Below are 22,955 nucleotides of genomic sequence, written 5' to 3' on the forward strand. Positions count from 1 at the left end.
GTTTATGTTAGGAAACTTAGTAATTATTTATTAAGGATGGAATTATAATAGATTATTTCTCTTATGCTTAATATTTATAATAATGTATTCTGAAACATATACATGCAACACCATTATACTTTTGCATTCCTACTAATTACGACATTGGTTGTGATGATGCTGTTGACAAACAAAAAACTGAGGTATGTATTTAATTTTCAATTGAAAATTTCTTTTTTTTAAAAAAAATTCAAATTTTCCATTATTATAATTTTTTTTGTATATATCATCTAATCATACATTAATTTGCACATTTTAACAACAAAAATTGTGTATATTTTATACGTCAAATGATCTACCTCTTAACTTATTTGTCTCATTTATATAAGTATTTGTTTAAATTAAGATGTTTGTTAAAAAAGTTTGTTTTACTAAATTATAAGCTAAATAGCTTATAAATTTTAAATTAAACTAATCAATTAACAATTTTCAAATATATATAAGAATATCAACTAGACTATGACACAATTGCGCATATGATACACTGAACTCCATCATGTATTTGCATAGTTTGAATTTTTGTGTTGATTTCAAGCGTGTGCAATGATATATATATATATATATATATATCATTGAACACTTTATATTTCTATCTACATTTTTATCACACTACTAAAAAAAGGGTCTTTTACGGCACTGTTTCTACGTCGGTTATAACTGGAACCGCCTTAGAAAGTGGTTCAGTGGCAATTTTGTAAATATCATGGTGAAAATTGCAATTCACGATGCACATTCTAAGGCGGTTTCAAAACCGCCTTAGAATGTTTTGTATAATGAAAATTGCTAATGTTTGTTTCTAATGTTGGTCTGATGTTTCCTGATGGTGGTTGTAGGGAAGACGCAGGTGACAAATTAGTTGTTGCTGAACAACAGCTACTGGGCTGCAAACGGGTCAGTGCCAATTTCTTGCTTTTCTGCATTTTGGTTTTTGAGTTAATGGAGCTTTTTTGAGTTCAATTTCTGCTACAATACTCTTATTTTTCTGTAATTCATTTATGAACTTGTTTTTCTGATCTGGTTTTACTTGAGATAGCACCTGCAAATGGTAACATATGTAACACATTGAATAAACAATTTTGTTTCCATGTATTAAAAATTAAAACTTATTAATAAGCATAATATTTTTTTTGGATACCACCTGCATCAGGATAGTTATTAATTTTGTTTCCATGAAATTAAAACTTATTAAATTAAAACTTACTTGAGATAGCACCTGCATCAGGATAGTTATTATTTACAGAAGCAGTATTTGTATTCTCATCAGCTTTAGGCTTAGAAGCTAAAGCTTCATGAACTTTGCTTGTATCATTAGCTAGAAAATCAGTGCCAATATTTTGAGTCCTTCTGGATTGGACAGCTTTTGCTATGTTCTCACTTTTCTGCATACAAACTAGAGTTTCACTAACAGTTTTAGGCATTCTATGCAACTTATCCTTTCTAGAAGTAGGTTTTTCAGAAGATGGATAAGGAGAGCTGCAATTGCGAGCCTTTCTGGATTGGCTGATTTCCCAGGTTTTGTTTCCTGAGAAATCCATGAGTGATCATAGGCTTCCTCAACATTCATTAACGAATTAGGCTTACGGCCCCTCTTCCTTGGTACAGTATTCAACTGCGTTTCTGATTTTGGTTCCTGAACAGAGTCTAAATTATCAGTTTCCATATTGGCTTTCGCATTTCCTCTTTTGGAGTTCTTAGTTATTTCAGAATGTGGTCTCCTATTTGAACCAGATAATTTTATTGCTTCATCGTCCATAGTAGAAGTACCACTTCTTCTGTTTGACTTTGTATCATCCAAAATTTAGACATCTTTATCACTAGTAATATCGAGTTTATGCCCCTTGGTTTCCTGATTAAGAATTAAGTTAAAAGTTTAATACTGCATTGATATTGACAGTTGGTTTTAACTAAGCAAGCGTTGTAATTGTATTTAAAGGAAAAAGATAATTTACATCACACAATTTTTCCTCTGCATCTTTAGGAACATCAAGCTTGTTTTTAGCTTCTTGAACCTGAAGCATTGCAACAAAACCATGTAAAAATTCTTAAGGGGTTTCCTAGACTCTCAATTATAGGAAACAACAGGATCTTGAAATCTATGATTCTCACAAACAATCAATAAACAATAGATAATGTTTTGTGTACCTTTCTCCGTAGGAAGACTTGTACCTTTCTTCATAGGAACTTCTGTTGTACTTTGATTTCCTTGGAAAAGGACAGAAATAAGATTTCACTTTCTTTGGCCTTTCGTTTCTGTCTCTCTCCGTTCGTGATGGCTATGGGTGAGAGAGAACACTTTTCTGGTCAGGAAGGAGACCTTATTTCACGTTAGTGGGTATTAAGCCCTTTTTATAACCACTACTCCCATCAAGTAGCAGTTAGCTATAGAAATTTCTCCTATTAAGCCCAATTACAATTTAGCCCTTAATCGTTAATTATTTACTTATTAGTCCCCACATAAGTCACATGCCTCTCACATGAGACATTAATTCTTACATTCTCCCACTTGGCTCATGTGACATTAATAAACATTATGGACTAAATAAATAAATAGATTAACTAACATAATGCGCATTAAAATTGACTAAATTGTTCTATACATTGGGTACATCATAATTTCATGATTAAGAATAGGAACCAATTCGAGTCATGGCGGTTGTATATCATCTAATCGACATAGTCCCTTCCATGTACTACAAATTAGTCTTCTCCTTAATATGACCAATAGTTAGGAGTACATAATTGGTCCAACATAATGTCTTCATTCAAGACAAAACCTGTTAACATTACTCTAACACAAACATGCATGCAAACATAGTGAACAGGTAATCAGAAACATATCATAATTGAGCTCAGAGTGTCAGCAAAATTACATAAGGTAAATTACACGTAATGATCATCAATAACAATAATGCCCATACTTTCAACATGTTCTATAATGTCTTGGGCAATAATCCCTTATTCAAAGGGTCAACTATCATAAGGTTTGTGCTAATATGTTCTATTAACATTCTTTGTTTCTGAACTTCTTCCTTCACGACAAAGTACCTCAATTTCATATGCTTAGCACCCTTAGAGTACTTGTCGTTCTTACAAAAAAATATTGCTGCGGAGTTATCACGATACATTTTCAGCGGCCTAGCAATACTGTCGACAATTCCAAGCCCTGAAATAAAGTTCCGCGGTCAATTAGCCTGAATTGTAGCCTCAAAACATACTACAAATTCAGCTCTCAGATGCAACAACAACTGATGCATACAAAATTACTTTCATTTGTTTTCATTCCATATCATTTATAGGACATTGTGCAAGACTAACTCTGTCTTATTTCTAAGTTAGAATAGGCGATGTTAAACACCTTTCCATCTTGAATCTCTCTAGCACTTTATCAATATATATACTTTCTGAGATAAGCCTAACAATCCTTGTGATCTATTATGGAATATTTTTATCCCTATCACATAGATTACCTCACCCATATCTTTCACTTCAAAGTTTCTAGAGAGAAATTTCTTAGTCTCATGAAGAAGACCAAGATCGTTAGCTGTAAGCAAGATATCATCAATATACAAAATTAGAAAATAACCCTACTCCCACTGAACTTCAGATACATACACTGATAAGCAGTATTTGCCTTAAATCTAAAGGAAACAATGGCATCATTAAACCTCAAATACCATTGGCGGGAAGCTTACTTTAAGACTGTATATTGATTTCTTTAGTATGCACACCATGTGTTCATTTCCTTCAACTGAGAACCCCATTGGTTGGTCCATACAAACATTCTTCTCTAAATCTCTATTAAGAAAGGCAGTTTTCACATCCATATGATGTAGCTCCAAGTCATAATGGGCTACTAATGCCATGATAATACTGAAAGAATCCTTTCGTGAGACCAGTAAAATGTCTCTTTATAATAAATGTCATCTTTCTGAGTAAATTCCTTAGCAATAAGTCTAGCCTTGTAACGTTCAAGGTTGTCATGAGAGTCACATTTAGTCTTGAAGACCCACTTATAACCAACTCTCTTACAACCCTTTGGTAATTCTACAAGGTCCCAAACACCATTATGTTCCATGGAATCTATCTCTTCTTTCATGGCATTTAACCACTTCTCAGAACTATCACAACTTACAACTTGTGAAAACAAAACTGGATCATTATCATTAATGCTTAAGTTTGTTTCTGTTTCATGTAGGTATACCACATAATCATTCGAAATAGCTGGTCTCCTTTCTCTTTGAGACCTCCTTAATGCTACTTCTTGTAGTTCTTCCATAATAGGTTCATTGTGCATCATGAGTTCATTATTGTGTTGCTCCTCTTCATTAATTTTGTAACAACAACTAAAAGGAGCAATCACATTACTGCTAGAGGCCCAAGCTAAAAGGACTTGCACTCTAACTTCTTTAATTTCCACTTCTCGTGGAACTATACTCCCACTGATTTCATCATTTCCAATGAACCTTGCATTTCCAATTTTGACAATTCTCATACTATGATTAGAACAATAAAACATATACCCTTTTAACTTTTCTGGATAACCAATGAAATATCCACTGATTGTTCTTACATCCAATTTTCTTTCTTGTGGATTATAAATCCTTATTTCTGCCTGGCAACCCTAAACATGCAGGTGCCTTATACTAGGTATCCTATTTGTCCACAGTTCAAAAGGTGTCTTTGAAACTGCCTTACTAGGAACCCTGTTCAACAAATACATGACAGTTTTCAAGGCATACATCCACAAAGATACGGGTAAAGTCTAATTGATTAACATACTCCTAACCATATCCATTAAAGTTCTATTACGCCTTTCTGATACACCATTTTGTTGTGGTGTATCGGGAATTGTGTATTGCACACAAATGCACGTTTCTGAACAAGCTTAGCAAATGGACCTGGGTGTTGCCCAGTTTCATCATATCTTCCGTAATACTCATCACCTCTATCATATCTAATAATTTTCACATTTATGTCTAATTGCCCTTTTATTTCATTGTAGTAAATTTCTAAGGCATCCATTGCCTAAGAAATCTCGAGCAGTAAGTAGACATAACCGTAACATGAATAATTATCAATAATGGTGATAAAATATCTTTCCTTTCCGAAAGAACTAAAATCAAAAGGTTCACAAATATCAGTATGCACAATTTCAAGAAGCTGAGTGCTTCTTGTAGCTTCTTTCTTTGTATGTTTTGCTTGTTTTCCCTTAATACAACCCACACAAATATTTAGATCCGTAAAATCTAGATAAGGAAGAATTTCATTCTTTATTAATCTTTCCATCCTTTCTCTAGAAATGTGACCTAAACGTTTATGCCACAAGAAAGCAAATCGTTCATTCACTAAACTATGTTTAGTGTCAATATTATGATGCAGAGTTAAAACAGTTTCAGCATACAAACTGTGTATTTCCAATTTATATAAACCATCACAAGAATACCAGTACCAATGAGATGATTATGCTTAAATAAATTGAAACATCCATTACCAAAATTAAAAGAGTATGTAGTAACATCAAGTTTAGATAATGAAACTAAAATCCTAGATAAACTAGGTACATAAGGAGTTTCCAGTAAATCTAAACGATGTCCAGTGTTGCGTTTTAAACAATAAGTTTCAACTATTTCCACTGGAGCTTTCACTTCATTCCCTATGAAAATGAACTTCTCATTTGGGCTTATGGTTTGGATTGTAAGGAATCTCTGCATAATGTTAGAAACATGAGTCATACATCCAGAATTAATCCATCTTGTATCATGGGAAACTACAGTTAAGTTTGATTCAAAACATACATGAGTATTAAGCTCACCATTCTTTTCGAACCAAGACTTACACTTTAGGCAATCCTTTTGGAAATGTCTTAATTTAGGGAGAGTTGTCTTAATATTGTCTGCAACAGTCATTCTCATCAACATTAGGCTGAGTCTGTTAGGTCTTTCCCAAGTTTTATAATGAATTTTCTCTTCATTGCTACTAACATCAATAATAGTAACAAACTTCTCTTCTAACATAGCAAGATCATGATCCAAAACACCGAGGTAAAATTGGACTTTCTGATTTCAGTCAGAGAAGTTAAGCCCATTAAAATTGGCTCAGATGATGCATAAGAATCCAATGAATTCAAAACATGTATTACATAATAAAATTCACATAAGTGTTTTGAGACATAAAATACATGTCATACATATGATTCATTCAGATAACAGACAATGTATATTGATGTTCTCCTTTGGGTGATACACCAACATACAACATACAAACATAATGATGCTAATAAAATTTTAACATTAATTGACAATTAAATATGCACCAATTAGTAGTATCTATTTCCTTTGGGCATATAAATAAAGTTCACTTTTGCCGAAATCAGGTTAGTGAGGGTTGTAGTTTTCAAACGTGTCTTGCTTTTGTGTCATCAAATAGTTTTCAAACCACAACATATTTGTTCTGTCTTACATATTCATCAATTAGTGCATTATAAGTTAATGTGATTTTTATTTCACAAGTCTCTATCTGTCCAAGGTCTTTATATCTTAAAGTGGAGTGTGATGAAAAATCCAACGCTACACTATTTCTATGATCATCATAACTGTACCCCCTCCCCTTTACCATTTATCTGTCATTTTATATTATCACTCATTTTACTATCTTTTTTTTTTGCAGACTTATATTCATAAGGAGACACACTTTCGGTGTCGGTCTTTGGAGGAGATTAAGAATTACGAGAAATATGGAAGTCTTCCTCGGTGTCACAAAGTGAAAATACAAGACAAAGAAGAAAGCAATGACAAAACCCGAAGTGAAAAAGAAGTGAGTATACTTATTTTAAAAAATAAGTAGGGCTAACAATGTATTTTCCAACACATTTTATTATTGGTTAAAGTTTACTAACAACTACAAGCTCATGAATACGACTGAGAGTGATTAAAGAAACAGTAATAGTACATCCTTTTGTTATTTTCAATCAACATGAACAAGTAACAAAGAGTGCATTAGAGATAGTGGTGATTTTTCTTTTCAAAATTAGAAAAGTTTAGTTCTCTTTTATTTCTAGGGTGCATGTAAAGTTTGGCATTTTAAATCACAATTCAATGTGATATTTTAATTTTTTCCATCAACGTATTCAATAAAAACAATATCATTAGCGATTTTCATATTCTTTTTAGTTTTACTATCTTGGAAGTTTTTTGGAAAATGATAACTATAATGAGTATGCTTCTTTTGGGACTTTGGAATCTTTTCCAATGCTATTCAAAATGTTGTTATTAAATATTGCAAAAAAAAAATTCAAACAAATGATGGCTAATAATTAATGAAAGTGATGTGAGTATGCATATTTTGAATGTTTTGTATTCTCCTATATTATAATGTTTTTATTTTTGTTTACTTTTCCAAATGTTTTTATTGTTAAAGATTCTTGGAATATTGAAAAATGTTTGCCAAATAAAAGAGCAAAGAAGTGGAAATTGAAATTTTTATTTATTTATTTTAGAGTTTATTGTAATTTATCACTATTCAACCCGAAAAATTTAATTTCTATTGTCAATGTTTCCAGTAAATAATGTTGATGACAAAAAAAATACAAATTGGAATCAACACAATATTCATCACTAAATGTTTCATTCTTTACCATGATTTTTTCACGAAAGGATTGTTGCTCAAAGAAAAGCAAAAGTAAAAGTTATGAGAACCTTTGTTGAAGAGTTTCTTTTGAAAGCTCATTACAATTAACTTCACATGTTCAACCCATAAACAAATTTTCAATTCATACATAGATAGATATATTAGATTCACTACACTTTTTATTAGTCTTAGGTTAGACACCATTGGTGTTCCTCAACTCATTAAGTGAGTGATCAATCTAAATCTATTGTGTGATTGTTGGTAGTCCAAGAAAATTTTTTACATAGGAAGTCAACTAAGTTGAGTTTATTCTATTAAATAGATCATTCTCTCACCTATGAACCTAATTGGGTCTTACTCCACTTCATCATTTTATGGGTTATTAAATTCCCTACCTTTGTGACAATAACAATGGTGACACTTATCAATTAATTTAAATATCTTAAAAACATTAATGATTTCAAATATTTAATGCTATTTCTATTCAAACAAAATATTTAATGTTATTTATTTTTAATAGTTCCTATAATAAATTATTTGTTTTGAATGGACATTTATGACCATAAATTATTATATTTATTAGAAAAGAGGTAAGAACCTTCATACAAATATTTAATTTTTTTGAATATTTGAAATAAAAATCAACAATCAATAAATGTACCTTTTAATCAATTTAAATATTTTAAAAACATTAATGCTTCCAAACATTTAATGTTATTTATTATTATAAGCTCCATTAATAAATTATTGTTTTTAAATAACATTTATGACCTTACAATAAATTATTACATTTATTGATAGTTGATATTTTTTTTCTAAAATTTATTTCAAGGACTTCATTAAAAAAGAGGATATTGATAGTATAAAAGTAAGACTCTTCATATCAAAATTGTGTGTGCAAAACAGAGATGAGTGCAAATCAGAGGAGTACTGCTCCACCCTTTAAGGTAAGTGAGTGGGAATCAATTAGGGAATTAGGGATTAAAACAATGTTTTTTGGAACATATGATATTTGATTAATTAAAACTTATACTTAGATTAAAACAATGTTTTTTTGGAACATATGATATGCTGAAAATTCTTGAAGTTGATTCTAAATAGTTGTAAAGTTTGGGATATCCTTTATATTGTTTTAATTCATTCTCTTTGCATATATATATGTGTGTGTGTGTGTGTGCGTGTGGGTGGGTGTGTGTGAAACTAATATATAAATTGTTAGATTATATAAAAGTATAATATATTCTTCAATTATGAATCAATAATTACAAGGATAAAATCTGATAAACTCGATAAAAGTTTATATTTATTATAATTCATTGTACGCTTAGTTTGAGATCAATTGTATGTTAGACTCTCTTTTAAATTCATAAGACAAATTTTTATTTCTAATTTTTTAGTACATATATTTAATTAAGTTTTGATAATTGAACTTTCTCATTCTCTATGATATATTTATGTAGGAGGAATTTGCAACTGTACTAAGGATGACTCATTCCTTAAATGATGCTCAACCTGTACCTGCAACACCAGCATCATTTTGCAATCCTACTAATTGCAATATTGGTTGTGACGATGTTGTTCAGAACCAAAAAAATGAGGTACATAATTAATTTTCAATTTCAAATTTGTTTTCTTTCAAAATTATTCAAATTTTTCATTATTATAATTTTCTTGTATAAATCATCTAATCGTACATTAATTTGCACGTTTTAACAACAAAAACTGTGTGTAATTTATATGTCAAATGATCTAACTTTTGACTTATTTGTCTCATTTAAATAAATATTTGGCCAAATTAAGATGTTTGTTAAACAAGTTTGTTTTACTAAATTATAGGCTAAATAGCTTATAAATTTTAAATTAAACTAATCAATTAACAACTTTCAAACATATATAAGAATTTCAACTAGACTATGACACAATTGTGCATATGATAAACTGAATCCTAAAAGGATAGTCCATCATGTATTTGCATAGTTTGAATTTTTGTGTTGATTTTCATGAATATATTTTTTTAATCGTTTGTGTGTGTGTGTGTGTGTATATATATATATATATATATATATATATATATATATATATATATATATATATATATATATATATCATTGCACACTTTACCTTTCTATTTACATTTTTACCAATAAGTTTAACTTATATATCTTTCTATTGTTATTAGAATGAAACCCCACCTGCGACACAAAATTCAAAGCCAAAACGAGGAAGACCCTTCAAAACGCCACCTGAATCGATTAAAAATTGGTATGTTATACGCAAAGAACGAAAGATCGCCAACAGGTTCGATACGGTACGTAATTCAATTAAAATGAAAATTTGATGTTTATTTATCTTCTTCCTTTTTGAGTTAAGATAAGATGGGTTTTCATAAGTGAATTCATTAATTCAATTGTTTTATTATGTAAAAAAATCTAGAGGGAAAATTAACAAACTTGTTTATTTCTTAAATATTATAGGTAAATATTACACATAGTGGACATAGAGATTTATTTTTTAAATATATTTCTTAAAGTAAATAGTTAGTTTGAGCAATATATTGAACATTTACAAAGTATTTCTTTTCAAACTACGAAGAGTAGTTTTTATACAAAAATATTCAACAATAGTCTGTGTGATAAAATTGAAATTTTAGTACAAACATTGTGATTTTAAAACAAAAATATGATACTTTTATAGACCATTCAGGTATAAAATATAGGCATATTTCATCAATACATCAATTATATATTAATAAAATAGATCATACTTTGAGTATAGGACCATAAGAAAATATAGGAAAACCAGCTCTACAACTATGATATTACATAGAAACAATAGAGAAAACAACATTCTATATATTTAGATAACAATAAGCAATTCATGTAGTAGGGTTAATAAACCAATTAGACAATAAGCAATGTCCAGGCTTTACTTTGGAAAAAAACCATATTCCAAGTAGTAACCTTAATATGATCAAGATGTCCGCACAAATTATAATTGTCATTGTTCCAAATGAGAAAAAAAATGGAATGTTGATTATATAGGGTTCACAATTTTATGCCATTGTTTTCCTTCCATATATAAGTAATGTCCAAGACAATAATGTTACCTCCTTTCTCTATCATCTTCTCCAGTATCCTCAAAGAAGATTTGATAAAAACCATTTTTGCATAAAGTATCAAATAGAGAACTATGACTCTATGCTAAAAATCTCTATAAACATTTTCCGCCTCAACATTCATTCTACCTTAAGTGTATATTTTAATCAATGTTCAGTAAGTTAGATTATTAGGTTAAAGGTGTCTTGCTTTTGTGTCATCAAATAATTTTCAAACCACAGCATATTTGTTCTACCTTCCATATTCCTCAATTAGTGCATTATAAGTTAATGTCATTTTTATTTCACAAGTCTCTATCTGTCCAAATTAACCCTTAAATACTAAGGGCTAAGGGTCTTTATATCCTAAAGTGGAGTGTGATGAAAAATCCAAAGCTACACTATTTCTATGATCATCATAATTGTACCCCGTCCCTTTCCCATTTATTTGTCATTTTATATTTTCTTATACAACATGATAGGAATGAATGAATTGCAACATCAACTTTTTTAACAAGTTTTCTCTTGTTTGGTCTTTGTTATGATGGTTCATTTTATTATTTTTTTTTCTTGCATATTTTATATTTTCCTATCCATCATGCTAGGAATCAATTAATTGCAATATCACCTTGTTTAAGTTTTCTCATGTTTGCCTTTTGTTATTATCACTCATTTTACTATCTTTTTTTTTTTTGCAGAGTTATTTTCATAAGGAGACAGGCTTTCGGTGTCGGTCTTTGAAGGAGATTAAGAATTACGAGAAATATGGAAGTCCTCCTCGACGTCACAAAGTGAAAACACAAGCCAAAGAAGAAAGCAATGACAAAACCAAAAATGAAACAGAAGTGAGTATATTTATTTTAAAAAATAAAGTAGGGCTAACAATGTATTTTCCTACACATTTTATTATTGGTTAAAGTTTACTGACAACTATAAGCTCATGAGTAGGACTGAAAGTGATTAAAGAAACAGTAGTAGTACATCCTTTTGTTATTTTCAATCAACATGAACAAGTAACAAAGAGTGCATTTGAGATAGTGGTGATTTTTCTTTTTAAAATTAGAAAAGTTTAGTTCTCTTTTATTTCTGGGGTTCATGTAAAGTTTGGCATTTTAAATCACAATTTAATGTGATATTTTAATTTTTTCCATCAATGTATTCAAGAAAAACAATATCATTAGTGATTTTCATATTCTTTTTAGTTTTACTATCTAGGACGTTTTTTGGAAAATGATAACTATAATGAGTATGCTTCTTCAGGGTGTTTGGAATCTTTTTCATTGCTATACAAAATGTTTTTATTAAATATTGCAAAAAAAATAAGCAAACAAATGATGGCTAATAATTCATAAAAGTGATGTGAGTATGCATATTTTTAATGTTTTGTATTCTTCTATATTATAATGTTTTTATTTTTTTTTACTTTTCCAGATGTTTTTTACTATTAAAAATTCCTGGAATATTGAGAAATGTTTTTTGCTAAAGAAAAGAACAAAGAACTGGAAATTGAACTTTTTATTTATTTATTTTAGAGTTTATTGTAATTTATCACTATTCAACCCGAAAAATTTAATTTCTATTGTCAATGTTTCTATTAAGAATGTTGATGACAAAAAAAATACCTATTGGAATCAACACAATATTCCTCACTAAATGTTTCATTCTTTGTCATGATTTTTTCAGGCAATGGTTGTTGCTCAAAGAAAAGCAAAAGCAGAAGTTATGAGAACTTTTGTTGAAAAGTTTCTTTCGAAAGCTTATTACAATCAGCTTCACATGTTCGACCCATAATCAATAAAAATCAACTATTATATAATGTTCAAATCGACTGAAAAACATTGTCATCAGTTTATTTAATACCTATGTTGACAACTTCCATGTGATTTAGGATTTTCATATGATTTTATTTTGACTTTCTATGTTGGATGAAATGACTTTCAGCTATGCTTTTTTGTTTTTTTTTGGGTTAGTCTAACAATTTGCTAGAAAGATCTCAATCCATTGGTTCCTTTTCATGGTTGTGGATATTGGGTTAGGCTAGGTATGTTTTTATTTTAAATAATTTTGTGTTTCATCTCTCTATTGTGATGAATCTGATTAATGGCATGCACAACTTATCTTTTACACATTGTGGGTGACTTACAGTTCCAATGTTGATGTTGGCTTTGTAGGGTTGGGTACATATTTATTTGCTAGTTTCGTGGTTTGTTTACACTAGTTTCTAGACTAGTACACCAATTTTCACGTCTACTAAGTTGGACAAGTTTTATTTTTGTTCGAAAATTGACTTGAATAATTTCTAAAACAATTAATAACTATAAATTATTATATTCAACTTCATACCATTTTCCATCACATTTATGTGAAAAGTTTGAATGCAATTTCAATCCAATTTCGTCTAAAAATACGAAAACTTAAACTTAGTTAATGTTCATTGTATAAACAAACTCTTTGATATGGGCATTTGTATATTACCATTCAATTCCTATTTTACCCTTCTCTAATCCTTAATTACTTAGAATCTTGATATCTTAAATGGACTGTGATGAATAATTCTATAAGCTACTACATTCATAATCCCATCACCATGCCAACTTCCCCATTCATTTCTCAATTTGTGTTTTCCTATTTTACATGTTATGAATGAGTTGCAACATCAACTTTTTTTAACATTTTTTTTATCATTGTTTTCTTTTTATAAAATTGCTAATTTTATTTAAAAAAATATTTTGCAATTTTATCTTCATGAAGAGAAAGGGTTTCAATGTCGATCTTTATTAAGGCCGAAAGATATAAGATGCACATAATTCGTACTCAGTGTTGTAGAGTGAAAAAACAAGATAAAGAAGAAAGCAATAATAGAACTAAAAATGAAACAAAACCGAGTACAATTATTTGCAAAATAAGGGGTTCTACCATCATACTCCTCAACACATCCTTTGTAGCTAATGCACCTTTTACCATTCCTTAGAGTTTAATAAGAACAAATTAATTCATGAGTGATGACTTTTAAATAGAGAGAGGGACACAAATTTATAATTTTTAATAAATTTCAACAAATGACAAAGAAGGTGTTAGAGATGGTGATGCTAGAATTTCTATTTTTTAAATTACAAAATTTCAATTCTCCTTTATTTCCTGGGTGCATGTAAAGGTTGAAAATTTAAATTACAATTCCTTGTCATATTTTAAATTTTGCCTTCAATATTTTTAGTAAAAAGATTCTCGTTATTGTTTTACTTTTTTTTTGTTGGAAATTTTGGAAAATAATAGTCATATAAAGTATTTTTATTTGAGATCTTTTTCATTACTGTTCAAAATGTTGTTTTAAAAAGATTAAATAAATTATAAATTTTTAATATAATAATAATAATACTGACAATGAATAATTTTTCATAATTTTCAAATAAATCAGTTTGTTAGATCTAGAAGGTTTTTATGAATGAATTGACATCTTACCTGTCTAACTAAATAAGATTTACTAGAAGTTGTGGCTTCATCTATTTTCTGAAAAGGTCTCATCTAAGGTTTGTTGTATGTTAGGTCATAGGCCTGTCACCTAGGTTTGATGTATAATTCTTTTGTTTTTTTTTCCTTAAAGAGCTTTAACTTAGATAGTATTATGAACAGTAAAAAAATATTATCTAAAATACTTTAAAGACAACAAATAAAATAAACAATTTATAATAATAAAAAATAAGATTGAAAGAAAAAAAATAATAAATTATAAGGATTTAAATAATATTTAAGTCCATAATACTTTTCTTTTACATAAGTATTTACTCATTTATAATTTACGGTATATTATAAAAATTGATACAATTATTCTTAGTCAATATTTTGTTTTTAAAATAATTCATAAACTTATCAGCTAAATTCATGATGTACGAGAATATAAAATTATATTATTGTAATATATATGCTGAAATCAAATTAGTATCTTGAGTATAATAGAGATGGAGAGAATTTCTTTTTATTTCTTTTAATCATAGTTAACTTTTCATAAATATAATTTTTTTGGTTATTTCTCATTTTTGAAAATATAAAAAATATTCAAAACAAATGTTTTGCAAGCCACAAAATCATAAAAAAGAAAGACAGAAAACCAATCCAATTAAGCAATACAGTGCAAGGAATGGTATGTGTCATCCTAAACTTTCCCATCCCTATATATTTCATAATAAATTATTCTGATTTATTGATTATTAATTTATGACCTTATCAACAAAAAATATTAAATTTATTTGTATTTATGTTTTCTTTTTCAAAAATAATATTAAAATACTTGGTAGTATTTATTAAAAATTGTAAAATGGGTAATATAAAACTATATTGTTGTAACAAATACATTCAAATTTTTGTAGGATTTTCATATTAGTTTATGTTAGAAAACTTAGTAATTATTTATTAAGGATGGAATTATAATAGATTATTTCTCCTATGCTTAATATTTATAATAATGTATTGTGAAACATATTACTCAGCTCAAATATAAATTTAAATGTTGATAAATATTTAAATATCTTTATTATATGACTTTTATTTATATAAACATACTTTTACTCTTTTACTGTATTATTTATGATATTAGAAAGTCAATACATTTATTTACAATTGATATTTTGTTTTCCTAATGTTTTATTAAAATAATTATCAATAAAGTTCATACTGAAAACATTTAGTTATATTTATATAATTTATATGATCAAATCAATTTTACATTTAAAATATATTATTTTTTCAATGGCCTAATACATATATTTTTTATTTTTAATAGACTTAAAGAGGTAATCTTGTTTTATTTTGATTTGTTATAATGTTATATTTCAGAAAATTTAGAAGAGGAAAATTTTCCTCAAAGTTAATTTGTCTAAATATTTAATTCCATGTATTATTATACTATACTAAGATTAAATACTCGACTTCTTAAACAAATTTTCAATTCATACATAGATACAGATATTAGATTCATTACACTTTTTATTAGTCTTAGGTTAGACACCAATGGTGTTTCTCAACTCATTGAGTGAGTGATCAATCTCAATCTATTGTGTGATTGTTGCTAGTCCAAGAAATTTGTTTACATAGGAGGACAACTAAATTGAGTTTATTATGTTAAATAGATCATTCTCTCACCTATGAACCTAATCGGGTCTTACACCACTTCATCATTTTATGGGTTATTAAATTCCATACCTTTGTAAAAATAACAATGGTAATACTTATCAATTAATTTAAATATCTTAAAAACATTAATGATTCAAAATATTTAATGCTATTTCTATTCAAACAAGATATTTAATGTTATTTATTTTTAATAGTTCTTCTAATAAATTATTTGCGTTGAATGGACATTTATGACCATAAAATAAATTATTATATTTATTAGAAAAGAGGTAAGAACCTTCATACAAACATTTAATTTTTTTGAATATTTGAAATAAATATCAACAATCAATAAATGTACCTTTTAATCATTTTAAATATTTTTAAAACATTAATGCTTCCAAACATTTAATGTTATTTATTATTATAAGCTCCTATAATAAATTATTTATTTTTAACAGACATTTATGACCTTACAATAAATTATTTCATTTATTGATAGTTGATATTTTGTTTTTCAAAAATTTATTTCAAGAACTTCATTAGAAAATATTATATTGATAGTATAAAAGTAAGAACCTTCGTACAAGAATTTATTAAAATTGTGTGTGCAAAACGGAGGTGAGTGCAAATCAGAGGAGTACCGCTTCACCCTTCAAGGTAAGGGGGTGGGAATCAATTAGAGAATTAGGGATTAAAACAATATTTTTTGGATCATATGATATTTGATTAATTAAAACATATACTTATATTAAAACAATGTTTTTTTGGAACATATGATATGCTGAAAATTCTTGAAGTTGATTCTAAATAGTTGTAAAGTTTGGGATATCTTTTATATTGTTTTAATTCATTCTCTTTGCATATCTCTATATATATGTGTGTAAAACTAACATGTAAATTGTTAGATTATATAACAGTATAATATAATATTTAATTATGAATAAATAATTACATGAATAAAATCTAATAAAGTCGATAAAATTTTATATTTATTATAATTCAATGTATGCTTAGTTTGAGATCAATTGTGTGTTAGACTATCTTTTTAATACATAAGACAAATTTTTTCTTTCTAATTTTTTTAGTACATGTATTTAATTAAGTTTTCATAATTCAACTATCTCATTGTCTATGTTACATTTATGTAGGAGGAATTCCAAACCGCAATAAGGATGACTCACTCCTTAAATGATGTTGAAGCTATACACGCAACACCAGAATCCATTTGCAATCCTACTAATTACAACATTGGTTGTGACCATGTTGTTAACAACCAAAAAAATGAGGTATATATATTTAATTTTCAATTTAACATTTCTTTTTTTTTCAAAATAATTCAAATTTTTCATTATTATAATTTTCTTGTATATATCATCTAATCATACATTAATTTGCACATTTTAACAACAAAAATTGTGTCTATTTTATATGTCAAATGATCTAACTTTTGACTTATTTGTCTCATTATATAAATATTTGGCCAAATTAAGATGTTTGTTAAACAAGTTTGTTTTCCTAATTTATAGGCTAAATAGCTTATAAATTTTAAATTAAGCTAATCAATTAACAATTTTCAAACATATATAAGAATTTCAACTAGACTATGACACAATTGTGCATATGATAAACTGAATCCTAAAAGGACAGTCCATCATGTATTTGCATAGTTTGAATTTTTGTGTTGATTTTCATGAATATATTTTTTTAATCGTATGTGTGTGTGTGTGTGTGTGTCTATATATATATATATATATATATATATATATATATATATATATATATATATATATTATATATATATATATATATATATATATATCATTGCACACTTTATCTTTCTATTTACATTTTTACCAATAAGTTTAACTTATATATCTTTCTATTGTTATTAGAATGAAACCCCACCTGCGACACAAAATTCAAAGCCAAAACGAGGAAGACCCTTTAAAACGCCACCTGAATCGATTAAAAATTGGTATGTTATACGCAAAGAACGAAAGATCGCCAACAGGTTCGATACGGTACGTAATCCAATTAAAATGAAAATTTGATGTTTATTTATCTTCTTCCTTTTTGAGTTAAGATAAGATGGGTTTTCATAAGTGAATTCATTAATTCAATTGTTTTATTATGTAAAAAAATCTAGAGGGAAAATTAACAAACTTGTTTATTTCTTAAATATTTTAGGTAAATATTACACATAGTGAACATAGAGATCTATTTTTTAAATATATTTCTTACAATAAATAGTTAGTTTGAGCAATATATTGAATATTTACAAAGTATTTCTTTTCAAACTACGAAGAGTAGTTTTTATACAAAAATCATCAACAATAGTCTGTGTGATAAAATTGAAATGTTAGTACATTGTGATTTTAAAACAAAAATATGATACTTTTATAGACCATTCAGGTATAAAATATAGGCATATGTCATCAATACATTAATGATATATTAATAAAATAGATCATACTTAGAGAAAACAACATTCTATATATTTAGATAACAACAAGCAATTCATGTAGTAGGGTTAATAAACCAATTAGACAATAAGCAATGTCCAGGCTTTACTTTGGAAAAAAACCATATTCCAAGTAGTAACCTTAATATGATCAAGATGTCCACACAAAATATAATTGTCATTATTCCAAATGAGAAAAAAAATGGATTGTTGATTTTATAGGGTTCACAATTTTATCCCATTGTTTTCCTTCCATATATAAGTAATGTCCAAGACAATAATGTTACCTCCTTTCTCTATAATCTTCTCTTCTCCAGTATCCTCAAAAAAGATTTGATAAAACCCATTTTTGCATAAAGCATCAAATAGAGAACCATGACTCTATGCTAAAAATCTCTATAAATATTTTCCGCCTCAACATTCATTCTACCTTAAGTGTATATTTTAATCAATGTTCAGTAAGTTAGATTATTAGGTTAAAGGTGTCTTGTTTTTGTGTCATCAAATAATTTTCAAACCACAGCATATTTGTTCTACCTTCCATATTCCTCAATTAGTGTATTCTAAGTTAATGTCATTTTTATTTCACAAGTCTCTATCTGTCCAAATTTACCCTTAAATACTAAGGGCTAAGGGTCTTTATATCTTAAAGTGGAGTGTGATGAAAAATCCAAAGCTACACTATTTCTATGATCATCATAATTGTACCCCGTCCCCTTTCCCATTTATTTGTCATTTTATATTTTCCTATTTAACGTGATAGGAATGAATGAATTGCAACATCAACTTTTTTTAACAAGTTTTCTCTTGTTTGGTCTTTGTTATGATGGTTCATTTTATTATTTTTTTTTTCTTGCAGATTTTATATTTTCCTATCTATCATGCTAGGAATCAATTAATTGCAATATCAACTTGTTTAAGTTTTCTCTCGTTTGCCTTTTGTTATTATCACTCATTTTACTATCTTTTTTTTTGCAGACTTATATTCATAAGGAGACAGGCTTTCGCTGTCGGTCTTTGAAGGAGATTAAGAATTACGAGAAATATGGAAGTCCCCCTCGACGTCACAAAGTGAAAACACAAGCCAAAGAAGAAAGCAATGACAAAACCAAAAATGAAACAGAAGTGAGTATATTTATTTTAAAAAATAAGTAGGGCTAACAATGTATTCTCCAACACATTTTAGTATTGGTTAAAGTTTACTGACAACTACAAGCTCATGAGTAGAACTGAAAGTGATTAAAGAAACAGTAGTAGTACATCCTTTTATTATTTTCAATCCACATGAACAAGTAACAAAGAGTGCATTAGAGATAGTGGTGATTTTTCTTTTCAAAATTAGAAAAGTTTAGTTCTCTTTTATTTATGGGGTGCATGTAAAGTTTGGCATTTTAAATCACAATTCAATGTGATATTTTAATTTTTTCCATCAATGTATTCAAGAAAAACAATATCATTAGTGATTTTCATATTCTTTTTAGTTTTACTATCTAGGACGGTTTTTGGAAAATGATAACTATAATGAGTATGCTTCTTCAGGGTGTTTGGAATCTTTTTCATTGCTATTCAAAATGTTGTTATTAAATATTGCAAAAAAAATAATCAAACAAATGATGACTAATAATATATGAAAGTGATGTGAATATGCATATTTTGAATGTTATGTATTCTCCTATATTATAATGTTTTTTATTTTTGTTTACTTTTCCAGATGTTTTTTACTATTAAAATTCCTGGAATATTGAGAAATGTTTTTTGCTAAAGAAAAGAACAAAGAACTGGAAATTGAACTTTTTATTTATTTATTTTAGAGTTTATTGTAATTTATCACTATTCAACCCAAAAAATTTAATTTCTATTGTCAATGTTTCCAGTAAATAATGTTTATGACAAAAAAAATACCTATTGGAATCAACACAATATTCCTCACTAAATGTTTCATTCTTTGTCATGATTTTTTCAGGAAATGGTTGTTGCTCAAAGAAAAGCAAAAGCAGAAGTTATGAAAACTTTTGTTGAAGAGTTTCTTTCGGAAGCTTATTACAATCAGCTTCACATGTTCGACCCATAATCAATATAAATCAACTATTATATAATGTTCAAATCGACTGAAAAACATTATCATCAGTTTATTTAATACCTATGTTGACAACGTCCATGTGATTTAGGATTTTCATATGATTTTATTTTGACTTTCTATGTTGGATGAAATGACTTTCAGCTATGCTTTTTTTCTTTTGGGTTAGTCTAACAATTTGCAAGAAAGATCTCAATCCATTGGTTCCTTTTCATGGTTGTGGATATTGGGTTAGGCTAGGTATGTTTTTATTTGAAATAATTTTGTGTTTCATCTCTCTATTGTGATGAATCTGATTAATGGCATGCACAACTTATCTTTTACACATTGTGGGTGACTTACACTTCCAATGTTGATGTTAGCTTTGTAGGGTTGGGTACATATTTATTTGCTGGTTTTGTGGTTTGTTTACACTATTTACTAGACTAGTACACCAATTTTCACGTCTACTAAGTTGGACAAGTTTTGTTTTTGTTGGAAAATTGACTTGAATAATTTCTAAAACAATTAATAACTATAAATTATTAAATTCAACTTCATAACATTTTCCATCACATTTATGTTAAAATTTTGAATGCAATTTCAATCCAATTTCGTCTAAAAATACGAAAACTTAAACTTAGTTAATGTTCATTGTATAAACAAACTCTTTCATATGGGCATTTGTATATTACCATTTAATTCCTATTTTACCCTTCTATAATCCTTAATTACTTAGAGTCTTGATATCTTAAATGGACTGTGATGAATAATTCTATAAGCTACTACATTCATAATCCCATCACCATGCCAACTTCCCCCATTCATTTCTCAATTTGTGTTTTTCTATTTTACATGTTATGAATGAATTGCAACATCAACTTTTTTTAACATTTTTTTATCATTGTTTTCTTTTTATAAAATTGCTAATTTTTTTTAAAAAAATATTTTGCAATTTTATCTTCATGAAGAGAAAGGGTTTCAATGTCAATCTTTATTAAGGCCGAAAGATATAAGATGCACATAATTCGTACTCAGTGTTGTAGAGTGAAAAAACAAGATAAAGAAGAAAGCAATAATAGAACTAAAAATGAAACAAAACTGAGTACTTTATTTGCAAAATAAGGGGTTCTACCATCATACTCCCCAACACATCCTTTCTAGCTAATGCACCTTTTACCATTCCTTAGAGTTTAATAAGAACAAATTAATTCATGAGTGATGAATTTTAAATAGAGAGAGGGACACAATTTTATAATTTTTAATAAATTTCAACAAATGACAAAGAAGGTGTTAAAGATGGTGATGCTAGAATTTCTATTTTTTAAATTACAAAATTTGAATTCTCCTTTATTTCCTGGGTGCATGTAAAGGTTGAAAATTTAAATTACAATTCCTTGTCATATTTTAAATTTCGCCTTCAATATTTTTAGTAAAAAGATTCTCATTATTGTCTTACTTTTTTTTTTTGTTTTACTAGGAAATTTTGGAAAATAATAATCATATAGAGTATTTTTATTTGAGGTCTTTTTCATTACTGTTCAAAATGTTGTTTTAAAAAGATTAAATAAATTATAAATTTTCAATATAATAATAATACTGACAATGAATAATTTTTCATAATTTTCAAATAAATCAGTTTGTTAGATCTAGAAGGTTTTTTTGAATGAATTGACATCTTACCTGTCTAACTAAATAAGATTTACTAGAAGTTGTGGCTTCATCTATTTTCTGAAAAGGTCCCATCTAAGGTTTGTTGTATGTTAGGTCATAGGCCTGTCACCTAGGTTTGATGTATAATTCTTTTGTTTTTTTTTCCTTAAAGAGCTTTAACTTAGATAGTATTATGAACAGTAAAAAAATATTATCTAAAATACTTTAAAGACAACAAATAAAATAAACAATTTATAATAATAAAAAATAAGATTGAAAGAAAAAAAATAATAAATTATAAGGATTTAAATAATATTTAAGTCCATAATACTTTTCTTTTACATAAGTATTTACTCATTTATAATTTACGGTATATTATAAAAATTGATACAATTATTCTTAGTCAATATTTTGTTTTTAAAATAATTCATAAACTTATCAGCTAAATTCATGATGTATGAGAATATAAAATTATATTATTGTAATATATATGCTGAAATCAAATTAGTATCTTGAGTATAATAGAGATGCAGAGAATTTCTTTTTATTTCTTTTAATCATAGTTAACTTTTCATAAATATAATTTTTTTGGTTATTTCTCTTTTTTGAAAATATAAAAAAATATTCAAAACAAATGTTTTACAAGCCACAAAATCATAAAAAAGAAAGACAGAAAACTAATCCAATTCAGTAATACAGTGCAAGGAATGGTATGTGTCATCCTAAACTTTCCCATCCCTATATATTTAATCAATAAATCATATTAGTTAACTTTTCATAAATATAATTTTTTTGGTTATTTCTCATTTTTGAAAATATAAAAAATATTCAAAACAAATGTTTTGCAAGCCACAAAATCATAAAAAAGAAAGACAGAAAACCAATCCAATTAAGCAATACAGTGCAAGGAATGGTAT

The 22,955-nt window shown here is 27.5% G+C and overlaps 1 protein-coding gene across 3 annotated transcripts in view; it reads left to right on the forward strand.

Annotated features, from left to right (window-relative positions):
* Positions 1-8,537: 8,537 nt before the first annotated feature.
* LOC114367444 overlaps positions 8,538-22,955 on the forward strand; it is a 29,415-nt gene continuing 14,997 nt past the window's right edge. Inside the window, exons 1-5 of one of the 3 annotated variants that reach the window (XM_028324635.1) lie at positions 8,538-8,612; positions 9,126-9,263; positions 9,845-9,973; positions 11,458-11,604; positions 20,293-20,731. In XM_028324635.1, coding sequence (XP_028180436.1) covers positions 8,574-8,612; positions 9,126-9,263; positions 9,845-9,973; positions 11,458-11,604; positions 20,293-20,400 — 561 coding nt within the window. In that variant the 5' untranslated portion in view covers positions 8,538-8,573 and the 3' untranslated portion in view covers positions 20,401-20,731. Of the gene's footprint in view, positions 8,613-9,125; positions 9,264-9,844; positions 9,974-11,457; positions 11,605-16,416; positions 16,526-17,016; positions 17,155-17,760; positions 17,890-19,307; positions 19,455-20,292; positions 20,732-22,955 lie in introns of those variants that run through there. The other 2 variants (XM_028324636.1, XM_028324634.1) reach the window with 2 other exon arrangements.

Source organism: Glycine soja, chromosome 9 (genome assembly GCF_004193775.1).
Source record: "Glycine soja cultivar W05 chromosome 9, ASM419377v2, whole genome shotgun sequence".
NCBI lineage: Eukaryota > Viridiplantae > Streptophyta > Magnoliopsida > Fabales > Fabaceae > Glycine > Glycine soja.